The sequence below is a fragment of the Sphaeramia orbicularis genome, chromosome 22 (assembly GCF_902148855.1).
Source record: "Sphaeramia orbicularis chromosome 22, fSphaOr1.1, whole genome shotgun sequence".
In the NCBI taxonomy this organism is placed as follows: domain Eukaryota; kingdom Metazoa; phylum Chordata; class Actinopteri; order Kurtiformes; family Apogonidae; genus Sphaeramia; species Sphaeramia orbicularis.
This window is the reverse complement of record NC_043978.1, coordinates 54,736,328-54,752,059: the sequence shown is the minus strand read 5'-3', so window position 1 is coordinate 54,752,059 and position 15,732 is coordinate 54,736,328. Positions and strand designations below refer to the sequence as shown.

The window sequence follows — 15,732 nt, the reverse complement described above, 5'->3', positions numbered from 1 at the left end:
ACCTGTGGCTTAAAACATTTCAGGTTATTCACATTTTTTGTAAAAGGATAATTTGTTAATATAAACATTTTCATGTAATTTTACGTTTTTTACACTAAAACAAAGATAAAATCTGCAGTTGTCATTATTTATGGATTATTAGGATACTATTTTACTGGTCTGGCCCAGTTGAGATCTAACTGATCTGTACGTAGAACTTGAATTCAGTGTAATTATTACATTTCACAAATTCATCCCGCGGGCCAGATTGGACGCTATGGAAGGCCAGACTTGGCCCCCAGGCCGCATGTTTGACACCTGTGGTCTAAACAGAGGCACACTGACATATTTGAATGTTTATTGTCATGTGTAAGAGAAATTACTTTGCACAATTCCACACTTATGAAAAAATAAGGCAGCTAATTAACAGAGCACTGCAAGCTTCTTCACATTTTTGGCTCACAAGAATTACAGTAGCTAGAAATAAAAGCAACAAGAGGCAACCCAGGATGGCCACAGGTAGTATCGGGCCCTATGTTCACTAAATGCCTGTCTTTGGGAAATAAAAGGCATCTTAAGTGTAGCAGATAAATAGATGGATAGATAAATAGACAAATAAATAAATAAATAAATGAGGAAAATAAAAAGGTAAGGCTTGAAATGAGCCCAATAGCAGTTTACCGTTTGTCAAAGCAAATTCCAGTTCAACTTTACTCGCGGTAATTGCATAACCAGCAAGTCACTAGGCAATTGTGGAAAAAAAGCCAGAAAACAGAGAGTGAGACCACAACACTCATGTAACATTTCTTAATAAACCAACAAGGCTAAATTAAATACATGCTTATTACTAAAGTGAATCGTTGTCAGGAAAAAAACTTGAAATCAATGCAAAGGATCCCACTCTAGTCTGTGCCTGTTGCCTTGTGGTCAGTCCAGTGTCCTCTGTGCACTCTGAAGCAGGACGGTCCTGTATAGAAAGTGTCTCAGGGGCTGGTCTGAAGTGGACTTCCATGGGACAGATAGGTGGCAGAGGCTGGCCTCTGTCTTGGAGACTGATAGAAACTCTGAGATCCTGATGCCAGGGCGGCAGAGGATGGGGATGGGGTGACAGATGCTGCTTGTGGAGCCTGATACCTGCGCACAAACACATCGACTTCAATGAGAATGAAGTGTTTTACAGACGCTGAGATACACAGGAGATGTGGCTCTAGAGCAACGTGTCTGTCATCATGTAACACCGGTCTACAATTTTTTAGAAATGATTTGCTTCAGACATTAAATGTGCTAAATGTTACGTATTTTAATAAGATTAATTGGAAAATAAATGACAAAAGTGCCGGTTTGCTGATGTTTTCAAGGTATATGATGAAGTGTTATTACACATATATATTGGTTTATGTACATTTATATAATAGTTTTATAAATCTTCCACTAAATAGAACCTGTACAGTGAATGTATTCTAATGTGCAGACAGTGTTCTGAAGTAGATCTTGTAGCTCTGAGACAAATATTCCTTTGGAGTCAAACCCATTCTCTCGTTAATTCTTGAATTTCACATTTTGACCCAAGGCTGTATCTTGGAAAGTTCAGCCAACCAGCATTTTTGACTGGATTTTTCTTTATCAGTGACTCTCATGTGGTAAAATTTCATTACTTTTATTCTGGAAGCATTTTCCTTGTAGACCAGTGTACTCGAACAGCTAGTGATTTGTGTTTTATGATGTCATAAAACACAATAAAAGTAGGCCTATAGAGCCAAGTACACAGCATTCCTTCATTCATTCATTCATTCATTCATTTTCTGAACTCGCTTTATCCTCACTAGGGTCACGGGGGTCACTGGAGCCTATCCCAGCTACTTACAGGTGAAGGCGGGGTTCACCCTGGACATGTGACCAGTTCATCACAGACTGAACATATAGAGACAAACAATCACTGTCACATTCACTCCTATGGGGGATTTAGATGAACCAATTAACCTATCAGTGCATGTGTTTGGATGGTGGGAGGAGCCAGAGGACCAGAGAGAACCCACGCAGACACGAGGAGAACATGCAAACTCCACCCAGAAAGGTCCCACCCCCACGGACTGGTGAAGTACATAACATTTAAAATGAAAAAATTATTACGAATATTAATAAAAAAATATTTATCACATCATTGTGGAAGTTAGAGGAGCAGGAGTGTTTATTAACATCGTTCATAACAAGTTTTCAAAGGTGCAGTTTTCAGGATTAAGTACGTAGACCCAGAGATTCAGATTACAAAACAAACTAATTTGTGAATTGACACGTTGTCATGATTTGATAAATATGGTGTTGTGAAATATCATGTGTTGTGACATTTAGTCACGTTTTGTGGAATTTCATGTTTTGTAACAAATTGTTTTAGCAAAATGTTGGGTTTTGTAGCATGTCACGTTTTGTGAAATATTGTGTCTTATGACTTATTTTTGTGTTTTGTGAAATTTCATGTTTTGTGACGTTGTGTTTTGTGAAATTATGTATAATGCAAAATAGGATTTTGACATGTCATGTTTCATAAAATGTTTTCTTCTAACTGTTGGGGTTTTTGAAATAGAATAGAATAGAATGTTGTGTTTTGTGAGATGTCACCATATTTGAACTTCAGGGCGACCATACTCAGTACTCCCAAAAAAGGACTTCAAAAGGCATCTGTAATGCAAAAGAGATCTGCTTTTCTCCAGTGTTTCTCTTACCAGGATTGGGATTTCCTGACCCGTGACGACGCTGAGCTGCTCCTTTCTCTGATGGGAACATGAACCAGCAGATCCTGCATTAGCCTGGGAGAGAATGCCCTCTCCAGGTGAGCTCCATTGAGGTTCAAGGTGAACAGTGTTGGAGGACTCATGTCTAACTCCAGCAACATAATATTCTCTGCCTGAAGAGGAGACAATCAGACAGTTGGAGTTACACAAAACAACCTAGAATTAAATCAGAATGTGGCATTTGTCTAAATTAAGAAGAATCACTGGTCAGTTTGATACTGTCTGGGCTAAACTAATTCTGCAAAAGGGCTTAAATTTTACCAGCATTCGGCTGTCAAGTAGTCATCTAGCATCCACAATTTTCAATAAACAGTAAATCAGCTAAAATTTACTTACAGGTCTTCTTTGTGTCTTTGTGCATCAGAAATCAGTCTCAGTGAATCCAAAGGAACTTTGTGTTGGTAAATGACAGTTGTTCAAATGGACAGGATTTCAGTTCTGTTCAACATGTTGATGCTCATATGAACTATGTTTTCAGCTCAAAAATGAACCATTTCAGCACAATTAATGCTATATTTTCATGTCACAAATGGACAAGTTCTATTTGAACTGAATTGAGCTGAAAAACAAATCTTCTATTCTTTTGGATTCCCCAGTTTTTCTCCCCAGATTCTCTCCTCCATATCACATGTTTTATTTGTACAGGTTCAATCTGGAGTATGGTGCTGATCCATCCTGCTTCTGTTCCACCAATACATACATGAAGAATGGCACACAGCACTGTTTACATCAACACTTTTACAATAAGAAGCATTTTTAGACACAAAGAACAATTCTATATTGTTCTTTCCTCTTTAGTCTGATGCTAAACTATCCAATAAATAATAGTGCTCCTAGTTTTTGCACAGGGATCATTAGTGTAAACGCTGACATGGCTGCAGAGCATCAGTATGATGGGATCCACAACAACCATGTCACATCCGTCCACTGACACATTTAGTGTTTTTGTGTCAGCTGGGATTGTTTTAGATCCACAATACCAACATTTATGAAGAAGAGCACAATTAGCAATAGGAAGTCTATAAGTTTATTCCTAATAAAGTACTGGTACTGACCAGAGCATCATGGGTAATGTCACGTCCGTCCACCAGCAAAAGTTTTCACATACACGTGCTATTCCAAATCCAATATTTATGAAAATAGAGCTTCCACTGTCAAAGAATATCAGTAGTCTGTGCACTAATGGATTAGCATTATTTACACACACTTCTATGACTTTAGGACAACTGTTTTTTTTGTTTTTTTTGACAAAAATGGACACTCATTTGACCCCCGAAGGAAATTTTAGTCCATGGGCCTGGAGGGGTTACCATGCACCCCCCCAGAACCCTTCATGAGTGGCATCATTTGGTTTGGTGGATCATAACAATTAGAGATCACTACGTTAATGCTTGATATCGTGGGATGGACTCGCATTACAGCGGCTTTTTCAAAATGCCTGATATGAAATCTGGGAAAATCTATGTTCTTCATATCTCAGCTCCTTGTGTACATACAGACATGAATTAGGTAACAGTTCCCATGTTTTTGAGGTGAAGGCATTCACTGAAGACCATACTGAGTACTAAAATCCAATATTTCATCCTCTCTGAACAAAATTCAAGATGAAGTACATAGTGTTTATGTATAAAACACATGTAATTAGGATCACTTAATTCTAACCCCTTACCATATGCAAAATAAATAAATAAATACATTTAGAAATAAAATGGAGATACATACTGTCATGCATAGAGTCTGGAGTGTTGTGTTGGTGTGCAGTGGTCGGACACTTCTCTATTCTGACTGGGTTTTTGGGAATTTTGTAACGTTTGTGGCTCGTTTTCTTTGACTGGCTGTTGCTACAGCCCACAGCACAGCAGATAGAAGGCATGTTGTGTACCTTATGGTGTCTGGGCAGTCCTCAAGATGGCAGCGGGACTGCTCTGTGATGTCACGTGACATCTATGAATACAACAGGTATGCACTCGTTTTTTGTTTTTTTTTTACAACGAATATACCTGCCTTATATTAGTTGGTATTTGTAACAATAGAGAATATCCCATTAATTATTTAAATGCTGATGTTTAATTACAAATTTGCTGCATTAACTTTGCAAGTTTAATGCTTCACTAATGTGTCATGCTTTGATTAAAAATGTCAATGGTTTCAGCGGTTACAATCATAATTGCATAACCCTGCCTGCAAAGCAGAAATGTCCAATGAGCATGAATATGGAAGGAAAAGACAGTCGGCTCACCTCTGATTCTCTCTATACTTTGACCAACTTGTTCTCGGGAACATCCGAGCACTGACCTGGTATCTGGATGGGGCCCCGGTTGCCGCGGCAACAGCCATCTGTGCGTACTGGCTGATCGGCCTCTTGTATCCCACAGCAGAGAGAGGCCTTCTCTTGACCTGAGTGGGTGTGCTGGGATACAGACATGGGAAAGGGAAGGCTTTGGATGTGCTGCGATGCAACCCACTGAAAACTCATGTTTCTATGTACGAACTGCTAAAAGTCCACGAATAACTTTCTATCTGTGCCCATACAGGTAGAGACTAGGATAGGTGGTCAAAAGCAGAACAGGAGAAAGCATAGCATTAGCATGCAATATTAGAATGTGTTATATTCTATAAAGGTTTCTGTTTGGGGACTGAAACGACAGACAGTAATAGGACATTCTGGAACACAACTTCTACCTGCACAGCCTAGTGTTAAACCAGGGCTGTCAAACTCATTTCATTCCAGTTTAATCTGCAGTGGGCCGGACCAGTACAATAATAACATGATAGCCAATAAATAATGACAGCTCCAAATTGTTTTAGTGTGAAAAATAACATTCAATTATGCCAATATTTACATTTATAAACTATCCAAACAAAAAGGATGTGAATGAATTGAAAAAAATGAAATTTGTTAAGAAATGTAAGAACAATTTTATCAATCTTATGCCTCCACTTATCATTTCTACATGTGGATTACAGATCAGATCTACAAAGACACAAAACATTTAATATCAGGCAGAATATTGTTAAAATTCCACTTAATTTTCTTTAGACATTTCAGGTTGTTCATATTTGTTCAGGCTATTCACATTTTATTGTTAAAGGATAGTTTCTTAATGTAAATATTTTCATAATTTAATGTTTTTTGCACTAAATCAAAGAGAAAAAAATTGGTGTTGTCATTATTTATAGTTTATTATGATATTATTTTTGAGTTTGATGCCCTAACTTGCATTTTGCAAATTCATCCTGCGGGCCGGATTGGAACCTTTGGTGGGCCGGTTTTGGCCCCCGGGCCGCATGTTTGACACCTGTGTGTTAAACTAATCAACTAAAACTCATTTTTTTGCTCTAACTAACCTCAGTTTGCTTAGCACACAGCTGCTATGGAAGAAACATGGTTTAATTAAAGGTCCTTTCACGTTCAGTCTGTACAGCACATTTAAGAAAAAACAGTCAGACTGGTTTAACACTCGTTTTTTTCCCGTCTGATAACAACTGTGTCTAAACTAGTTAGCTAGCTAGTGTCTAACCTGAGAGCAAACAGTTTGGATTTACATTAATTAATGTTAGATTATGAAAGAAGCCAATAACTATTACCTGACAAATTATATGATTTCCTTTAGAATATTTCAATCAACAATTTAGTTACTGTAATATCATAAAAGGATGAAAAAATCCCCTTACAAGTTCACAGATATCTACAAATGACCATACCCACAACATTATTTGTAGTCTTATGTGTCCATGATCAATATATTCAGTAATATAGACCGTAATGTTGAGCTGAGAGTGGATTTTGGCTTTGGCAAGGAAAAAATTCCAGTGCCCTTGGGTTAGGCAATATGTTAAAAAAAAAAAAGATGTCATGATAAGGATCTTCATATCAGTAGTTAACCAATAGTTAACAAGATAAATGTGCAATCATTATTTCTTATTCTTTAATTATTCCTAAAAAGAACAAAAGGACAAAAAACACAAACAACAGCACAAAAATGAAAGGAAAGTTTTAAGGAAATGAACAATTTAAAAGATTCAATAAGATGAAAACGATGTAGATCAGTTCTGTCAATCTCATGTTAGTTCAGTTCCACATTCAGCTAAATCTGATCTGCAGTGGGCTGAACCAGTAAAATAATAACAGAATAATATAGAAATAATTTCAACTCCAAACTTTTCTCCATGTTTTAGAGCGGAAAAAGTAAATTCACATTATGAAAAGGTTTACATCTACAAACGATCCTTTCAAAAGATGTGAATAACATGAACAAACTGAAAAAATAAGTGTCATTTTAACAATATTCTGCCTCAGTTTATCATTTCCACATGTACATTAGAACTGACAGATCACAGTGGATCTACAAACACACCAAACATTTAATAACAGACAGAATATTGGTAAAATTGTACTGACTTCTCTAAAGACATTCCAGGTTGTTCACATTTTTTGCAAAATTATACTTTAAGTGTAAATACATGAAAATATTTACATTTACAAAGAGAAACATTTGCAGTTGTCATTATTTCTGTTATTCTGATAGTATTTGACTGGTCCTGCCCACTGCAGATTGAATTGTTCTGAATGTGGAACCTGAACTCAAAGGATTGTTCATATTTTAGTGTCATTTTTGCATTTCACAAATTCATCCCAGGGCCGGACTGGACCCTTTGGGGGGCCGGATTTGGCCCCCGGCCCGCATGTTTGACACCTGTGATGTAGAGGATGCAACAAGACAAAGATAAAAGATAAAAGATGCAACAATATGAAAACAAATAGAAAAGTAATAGATGCAAAACATGTAAATGACATCAAAGACAAAACAAAACCATATACTGACAATAATATACTGATAAAAATGTTTTCTGAGAATTAATTTTACTGCACAGTTACACATTCCTGTAAAGAAATACTACACACACACACACACACACACACACACACACACCCCTCCTATGCCTGGTTACCTCCCATCAGACTGGACAGTGGGTCAGTTTGTGAAGGGCGTCTGTTGTGGAATCTGTGCAGATTTCTGTCACTGACCCCTGGGCCTGCTACACAGGTGCACTGTGGTGTGTGATGTGGAGGTCAGAAAAGCTCCAAATATGACCGTACCTTATGGTGTGTTCGCTCTGTGGACCTTTACACATGTATTACATTACAGTTTAAGAGAAAAAAGGGTCACTTTCTGGCCTATTTGTTGCAGAAGTGCAGATGTGGAGTTGGTTACTGCTGTCTTTAGTGTGCCTCTTACTGTCTGTGTCGCTGGTACAGAATGAACCCACTGACCTCTCAGATGGAAGAACCGGTTGAAGCTTCCACTGATCCTCCTCGCTGTCAAAGTGCAGCCGGTTCACGATCTTATTCTTTTCCTCAGGAGGTATAAAATTCTCAATCAAGAGATATCTGTGAAGCACAATGCAAGGGCGACAGAATGAGCCAAACTGTCCACAGACGTTAATGCTAATGATCGGTTGTCTTGTATCCACCAAGGTTCAAATAGTTTTGGATTTTTCATTCTAGTTTAGTTTTGACTTTTTTTCTCTAGTTCAGTTTGTTTTAATTCGTTTTTAGAGCAGGTTTGTTAGTTTTAATTAGTTTTTGTTTTTTTCTAAATGCTTAGTTTTAGTTCAGTGGTAGTTTAGTTGTAGTTCAGTTGTAGTTCAGTGGTAGTTCAGTTGTAGTTCAGTTGTAGTTCAGTTGTAGTTCAGTTGTAGTTCAGTGGTCTCTTTTCTCTTCTTCTCTGTGCTCCTATTCAAATCAATCCCAGACAGGACTCTGCTGCTTTAGTCTCCATGTTTCCAGGTAGAGTGGGGACCAGAAGACGACTGGAAACCACAAGTGAACACAAGTGACGGAGCAAAAAGTGTCAGATGGTGACAGCACAGAAAACTGAGAGCAAAATAAATCAATTTCATATCAATCCAACACTGACAAAAACGAAAACAAAGGAAATTTTATCCAGAATTTTTATCCATTTTAGTTAGTTTTTGTAAACACACAATACAGTCTCAATTAGTTATCATGTTTTTTTCTTTTAATTATAGTTTTCAATTATTTCAGTTAGCGAAAATGTTTTTTCAGTTCTAGTTTTGATCATTTCGTTAGTTTTCATTAACAATAATAACCTTGGTATCCATGTACAGTACATAATAAAGTCATTTAGTAACACCCCCAGGGGCTTTTTGAAGCATTTCATCCATTCAACTGTAAAAAAAAAAAAACTGCTTACAATGCAATTTTTTTCTTTTATTCAAATTTATGACTGTTTGTTTTACGTGAATGTGTATGTTTATGTGTATGTTTCTATGCTGCTGTTAACACTGTGAATTTCCCCATTGTGGGATCAATAAAGGAATATCTTATCTTATCTTAACTCAGTTCTGAAGCCATCTACCATTACATCAGTTATAGAGTAATAAAGAATTCATTTTGTTGGATTTTCATTTCAAATAATACTGTCTTCTGTGCTTTCTCTGTCTAAATTTGCAAGAGAAAGATGCAAGAAAACTGGTCACATGTAATCATGACGATGAAAAAAACAAGAAGGACATCTTGAGCAGCCCAGATACTGACCAGCTTTCATCCATCATCCCACCCACTGCTTGATTGACCCTTTAAAGAAACATCAAAGGTCCATTCAACCCACAAACCACAAATGAACAAATATACAAACCTATGGTTGCACTTTGGTGCATATGTTAGCCCGGTGTGTGCATGTATGTTGGAGTTACTTATGCTCGTACACTGTAAATTAATCACAATCACAGTGTTATTATATTAAGACAAAGGCTATAGTTTCAAGGTTCAGTGTGTGTTACCATTTGTAATCAGTGACAGAAAGCAGCCAGACACTGTGCTGTTTTGATACACGTGTAGAAATACTACTTTAAGATGCAAGTTTAAAAAAACTGCAAATTTCAAAATTACCAGTGCTCTGTGCATTTTTCTTGATAACCAAGCAAATAGACTCCTACTGAAATATTATCTACTAAGTGCATTATGACTTTTTCACCAACGAGTTGTGGTGATATAGTTATGATTAGTATAATTAGTTTTTTGGTTAAAAACTAATTACAACAACATCGCCACAACTATTGCACCTAAACCTGCAGAAACCATAATCCAAAATGTTACATTAGTTATCTTTTGATAACGGCCTGATCACAATCCAGGTGTACATGTATATTTGCATCAGTTATTCATCAGTATTTCAAACAGATCCTCCAAAACCATTCCCTAAATGTTTCTTTGTCCATCTTATTACTAGATCTGTCAATCCTCCAAATTTGAAGAAAAACGGATCAAAACTGATCAAATGTCGACCCAATGAGCGTGAAAACATGGGCACAATTTGATTGTTATAAGAGAGCAAAATGATTGTCCATAATGTTTTGTAACACAATAAATAATTCCTCCTCAACTCCTGTGTCTTTTTTATTCCAAATACACACATCACATTGCTTTTCATTTATTGATCCTTTTTGTTGAACAGCTGTTTGATTATCAATTCTTATTTTCAGTATTAAGACAATCCACCATTGTGTTGTTAACCCCTTCTTTTCCAGCCCTTTAATTGGAATAATAGAATGGGAACCTGTTCTTTCAGTATTATTAGGACTAAATCTGCACAACTAGACAGATGTGGCTCTGCTCCCTGGTATGCTGCACAACATTTGGGAACAATGTGTCAAACGGATGTTTACGTGGAAGCGCATGTTTTCAATGGTGCGTCGTTCACCCAAATTCCTGGAGTGTCCGTACACCAATATACTTCCACCACTGATCTGGACTCTATGCCTTACAGATCTACTGTTCTCACTGGTTCCACATGTTTGTGTCCTCCTGTACCAGGAAGTCTTAGTTCCAGATGGAACACAGATGCCACCATGTGCTCAGACACATTTCCATTCACATCTGCTAGAGTCCGTACACCAGTAGTGTCCGTACACCACATTCTAAATATGTGGCTCTGATTTGACTGTTTCTGTCAATATATGGAATTTTTCAGCAGGCATGCTTTGGACACCACATCTATGCAAGAAACAATGCATGATTCTGCTGAGGTCTGAAACATTTGTATATGTGTGTAGGCATTAAATATGGAGGCTATTAGGCTGGAGTGTCCGTACAGCCAAGAATGTGTGATCTGACAGGGGTACAAGCCTGACACAGTTATAGGAGACACCAGAATACACACAGATTTTGGACTTTAAAAGAGAAATATCAGACAAATCAAATGGCCTGTCTGATTTTTGGATAGAGCAGTATTATTTTTTATCTATACGTGCACCCTTTCTGGTACCCTGGACTGGGATCAGGCCGAAACAAAATTAATTTCTTAAGTCTCTACACAAAGTCATGCTTCCTTTAAATGCAAGTAACAGAAAAAGTCACATGAAAAAACCAAACTTTAACTGACATATATAAGACTGTACTCTGTGTATATGGAACATGTTTCCTCACTTGTACTTGAGTTCTCTGGTGAGTTCGTGCTGTGTCTGCTCCAGTTCCTGTCGGTTGACAACATGCTCATCGATGATATCTGTCATCTCTGCCTTCACTGCCTGCAGTCGGGCATACAGCTGCACACAGCAGACACATTCACTTCTACAGCAGCCAGTGGAAGTCAAAGATGTTACAGAACATTGAACAAAACAGTCACAAAAATGATTCAAATTCTGCTTGCGGCAAATGATATGAGTTCATTCTGATTACAAAATGCACGCAGACCTGTGCTGTTGCTCCTGCTAATGTGGCTTTTGCAAAAACTATTCTTTTTCACAAATGAGATCAAGTGATTTAATAATGGTTAATAGCTTTTCAGATAATAACATTAGGGACCCGTCATCAGATGACTCATCTTACCCTCTTTAGTTTCTTTGTCTTTAGCTCCACCTCCTGCTGCAGGGTGGAGAAGGTCTCCTTCATCTCTAACGTCTCCTCATCCTGCAACATCATCTGCTGCTGAATTTCTCTCTCTCGCCTTATCTGGAAATCATTCAACTCCATTAACCTCACATTAGGGATGTAACGACAGGAAAATTTCATATCACGGTTATTGTGACCAAAATTATCACAGTTATCATTATTATCACAGTATTATTGAAACTGTGTTCAAAATGTTCCAAAAGTACAAATACACACACTGAAAGAATTTAACCAAGTTCTATTTGAAAACAAAACAAAACAAAACAAAAAAACAAACAAACAAATAAAATAATTGGTACAACGTTCCTTCTGTGTCAGAAACATTCCAACATTAACCCTTAGTGGTCTGAGCCTATTCTGTCTGTTTTTCAGTCCTTTTGATTTGGCCTTTATATACTATAGAAACAAATGTTTACTATACCCATGTTTGGATCTGTTTTTTCAGCACAACTTCATCTATTTCATCTGTCTATTATTTTTTCACTTTAACCTACTATAAAAACATAAAAGGACAAAAAACACACACACACAAAAAAAAAATCCAATTTGAAAAATGTATATAATTTATTGCATAAATAACACACAGATGTTTAACGAACCTTTTCACAGACTTTAAAAGTGAATATTGGTTCCAAATATTAGGTATAGAAAATTAAAACTGTAATAAATTAAAACTATACTCAAATATTTGACATAAAAGAAAATCTTTACATCGGCGTTTTTTCCCCTAAAAGTGCGGTAATCCAACAAGGTTATCATGGGAGTTAGAATTTAAACGGTAATACTAACCGTCTGCAATTTTACCGCCGTTTATCGTTATAGCGGTAATGGTTATATCCCTACCTCACATGTACAGTTTTGTTTTGTTTTTTTAATGGGCAATTGAGTCAGTTCAGACAGCTCACAATTTTACTCAACATGAATGAAACAGATTATTCTTCTTTGTTTTACACTTACCTGCTCTGCAATCTCTTGCCTCCGTTGCTCCAACATTTTTTGTTGTTCATTTGTGTGATCAATTATAGTCTTTCCTCCCACTAACAGTTTGCTCTCCATGGCCTGTGAACAAAGACATACAATTAATTATTGATGCAAATTTTCTTTTGTTCTGCCTGCGTCTCATTTATTGAACGCTGTAGTGCAGGGCTGTCACACTCCTGTTAGTTCAGTTCCACATTCAGCCCAGTTGGATCTGCAGTGGGCCGGACCAGGAAAATAATACCAGTGAAAAAGGAAAATTACATGATGATAATATTTACATTTACAACGTTTCCTTCAAAATGAATGACATGAACTTAAAACCTGAACTTGAAATGTCTTAAGATAAACAAGAGCGATTTTAACAAAAACAATATTCTGCCTCAGTTTACACGTGTGCATTACAACTGACATTACAATTACAAATACACCAAACATTTAGTTACAGGCAGAATATTGGTCAAACTGCATTCACTTCTTTTAAGACAGGTCTGTCAAACTCCTGTTAGTTCAGTTCCACGTTCAGCCCAGTTTGATCTGCAGTGGGCCGGACCAGTAAAATAATAACAGTGAAAAAAGTAAAATTCTATTCTGATCAGGTTTACATCGACACACTTTCCTTAAAAATTTGAATTACATGAACAACTTGAATTCTTAAGAAAAACAAGTGCAGTTTTACCAATATTCTGCCTCGGTTTATCAGTTTATCATTTACACGTGTGTTACAATCACACAAAACATTTAATAACAGGCAGAATATTGGTACAATTGCATTTACTTTTCTTCAGACATTTCTGTTTGTTCATATTTGTTCAGGTTATTCACATTTTGTGTAAAAGTATAGTTTGGTAATGTAAATATTTTCATGTAATTTTACAATTTTACACCAAAAAACACAAAGAGAGAATTTGGGGTTGTCATTATTTGTAGGTTATTCTGATCATATTTGACTGGTTCTGACCCAGTTTAAATCTAACTGGACTGTATGTGTCTGTATGTGGAAGCTGAATTAAAATGATTTGACGCCACTGATTGTTTATATCTTCAGTGTAATTTTTGCATTTCACAAATTCATCCTGCGGGCCAGATCTGACCCTTTGGCGGGCCGGATTTGGCCCCTGGGCCACATGTTTGACACCAGTGGCTTAAAACATTTCAGGTTATTCACATTTTTAGTAAAAGGATAGTTTGTTAATGTAAACATTTTCATGTAATTTTACTTTTTTTAAACTAAAACAAAGATGAAATCTGCAGTTGTCATTATTTATGGATTATTAGGATACTATTTTCCTGGTCCGGCCCAGTTGAGATCTAACTGATCTGTACGTAGAACTTGAATTCAGTGTAATTAATGCATTTTATAATTTCACCCTAGGGCCCAGACTGGACTCTTAATTTGGCGGGCCAGATTTGGCCCCTGGGCCACATGTTTGACACCTGTGCTGTAGTGGATTATCACAAAACATGCCATCTCCACCGATACCTTATACTTCTCGATGATCTTCTCCAGAGCGTCCTGGTCCCACTGCAGGTCCTCCACACTTGTTCGGTTTCCACTCAGATGCTTCAGCTTCTCGGTGTTTCCCAGGCAGGTCAGAACACTGGGAACGTCGCTGCCTTCCTTTATGCGCTGTTTCACATCCGCTTCCTCCTCAGCGGTCTTCCACACCTCCTCGTTCCTTTCTCTGAAGAACTCTTCTTCCACACCGACCATACTTCTGCTCAGTCTTTTGCTGTTCCTCCTCCTCCTCCTCTCCTTTGCCAGCAGCCCTCTCTCCTCCAGCTGGGCTTTCAAGCGTGCGATCTCCTCCTGGAACTCCCTCAGAAGAGCATCCTTAGGATCCTCGTTAATCCGAGGCTTGTTCTTGATGTTTTTGGCCCTGCAGGCGTACCTCAGGGTGGCCAGGGATTCGTTGTGGTTCTTGTGTGAAGGTCCCACAGTTGCAATCATGACAGTCTTTGCGTTGCCACCCAGCGAGTCCTGGAGTAAACGGGTCAGCTTGGAGTCCCTGTAGGGCACGTGGGTGCTCTTCCCATCCACCAGAGCAGAAATGACGTTCCCCAGCGCGGACAGGGACAGGTTGATCTTGGCAGCTTCCTTCAGTCGCTTTCCCTTCGCACCTGTCTTGCTCTGGCGCTCGCTGCCAGCCAGGTCCACCATGTTCAGCTTCCCCACACGGATGTGGTCTTCTCCATCCGGCCCTAGCTCACTACACTCCACAGTGATGACGAAAATGGCGTGGGACCTGGAGCTGCGTTCGTTCATGTTGGTGAAGCCCACAGACCTGGACTGGTTGCCTATACTCATCACATGCTCGATCTCAGTGGCGTTCTTGGTCACCACCGATGACAGGTCCTTCACGTACACCCCAAAGTCTGGGCTCTCCTTCAGCTCCAGCTTCTTGTTGTTGTCTTTACAAAGCAGATCTCTGATCTCCTCCTGGTAGATCTCCAGATAGGATGACCTCACCAGGTATTTCTGGTTCTTAGTTCTGGAGATATGAGTAAAAATGTGCTCAAATGAACTGGGGATGACCCCCCTTCTGTCTGGGTCGTTTGAAACCCCCTGCATGGTGTAGGTTTTACCTGTACCGGTCTGTCCGTAGGCGAAGATGGTCCCGTTGAACCCCTGGAGCACAGACTCCACCAGAGGTCTGACCGCATCGTCGTAAACGTCGCTTTGGTTTGAGTTCCATCCGTAGACGGAGTCGAAGGTGAAGACTTTCATGGGCTCATCAGGTGGCGCCTTCGGGTTCCTGATGATGATCTGGCCCAGTTTGGCATCAACCTCCAAAATGTTCTCACAGTCCGTCATCTCCTCCTTCCTGCTGAAGGGTCTGCAGCGGACCACCACCCGCACCGCCTCACTGGCTTTGCTTTTAGACATTTAGACGTTTAGAACGAAACACAGAACAACATCAGAAAGCGTCCGCACTGGGCGGTGTCTGCAAACTGTGCGCGTCTTCTCTCTGTGCAGGTGCGTCAGGCGGTGCGTCAGGCAGGCGGACAGGCGCACAAACAGACACACGCACCTCATGGTCTCATCACCCCCGCGGATGCAGAATCCTC

At 38.7% G+C, this 15,732-nt stretch overlaps 1 protein-coding gene across 1 annotated transcript; it reads right to left on the bottom strand.

The window, feature by feature from the left end:
* Positions 1-310: 310 nt before the first annotated feature.
* LOC115414313 (kinesin-like protein KIF3B) lies at positions 311-15,550 on the bottom strand. The gene is made up of 8 exons (XM_030127613.1): positions 14,147-15,550; positions 12,643-12,744; positions 11,623-11,745; positions 11,221-11,339; positions 8,044-8,160; positions 5,064-5,178; positions 2,700-2,881; positions 311-1,113 (listed from the first exon to the last, which is right to left on the bottom strand). The coding sequence occupies exons 1-8, from the start codon at positions 15,548-15,550 to the stop codon at positions 963-965; spliced, it is 2,313 nt and encodes a 770-aa protein (XP_029983473.1). The 3' UTR covers positions 311-962.
* Between the last annotated feature and the right edge of the window lie 182 nt (positions 15,551-15,732).

Excerpts from the sequence above, each read along its gene's own strand:
- LOC115414313 (XM_030127613.1), bottom strand. The coding sequence starts at position 15,550 with ATGTCTAAAAGCAAAGCCAGTGAGGCGGTGCGGGTGGTGGTCCGCTGC. Across the intron at positions 11,340-11,622 it reads AGACAAAGAAACTAAAGAGG|CTGTATGCCCGACTGCAGGC; the intron begins GTAAGATGAGTC and ends TGCTGTGTGCAG. Across the intron at positions 8,161-11,220 it reads ACCAGAGAACTCAAGTACAA|ATATCTCTTGATTGAGAATT; the intron begins GTGAGGAAACAT and ends TGTGCTTCACAG.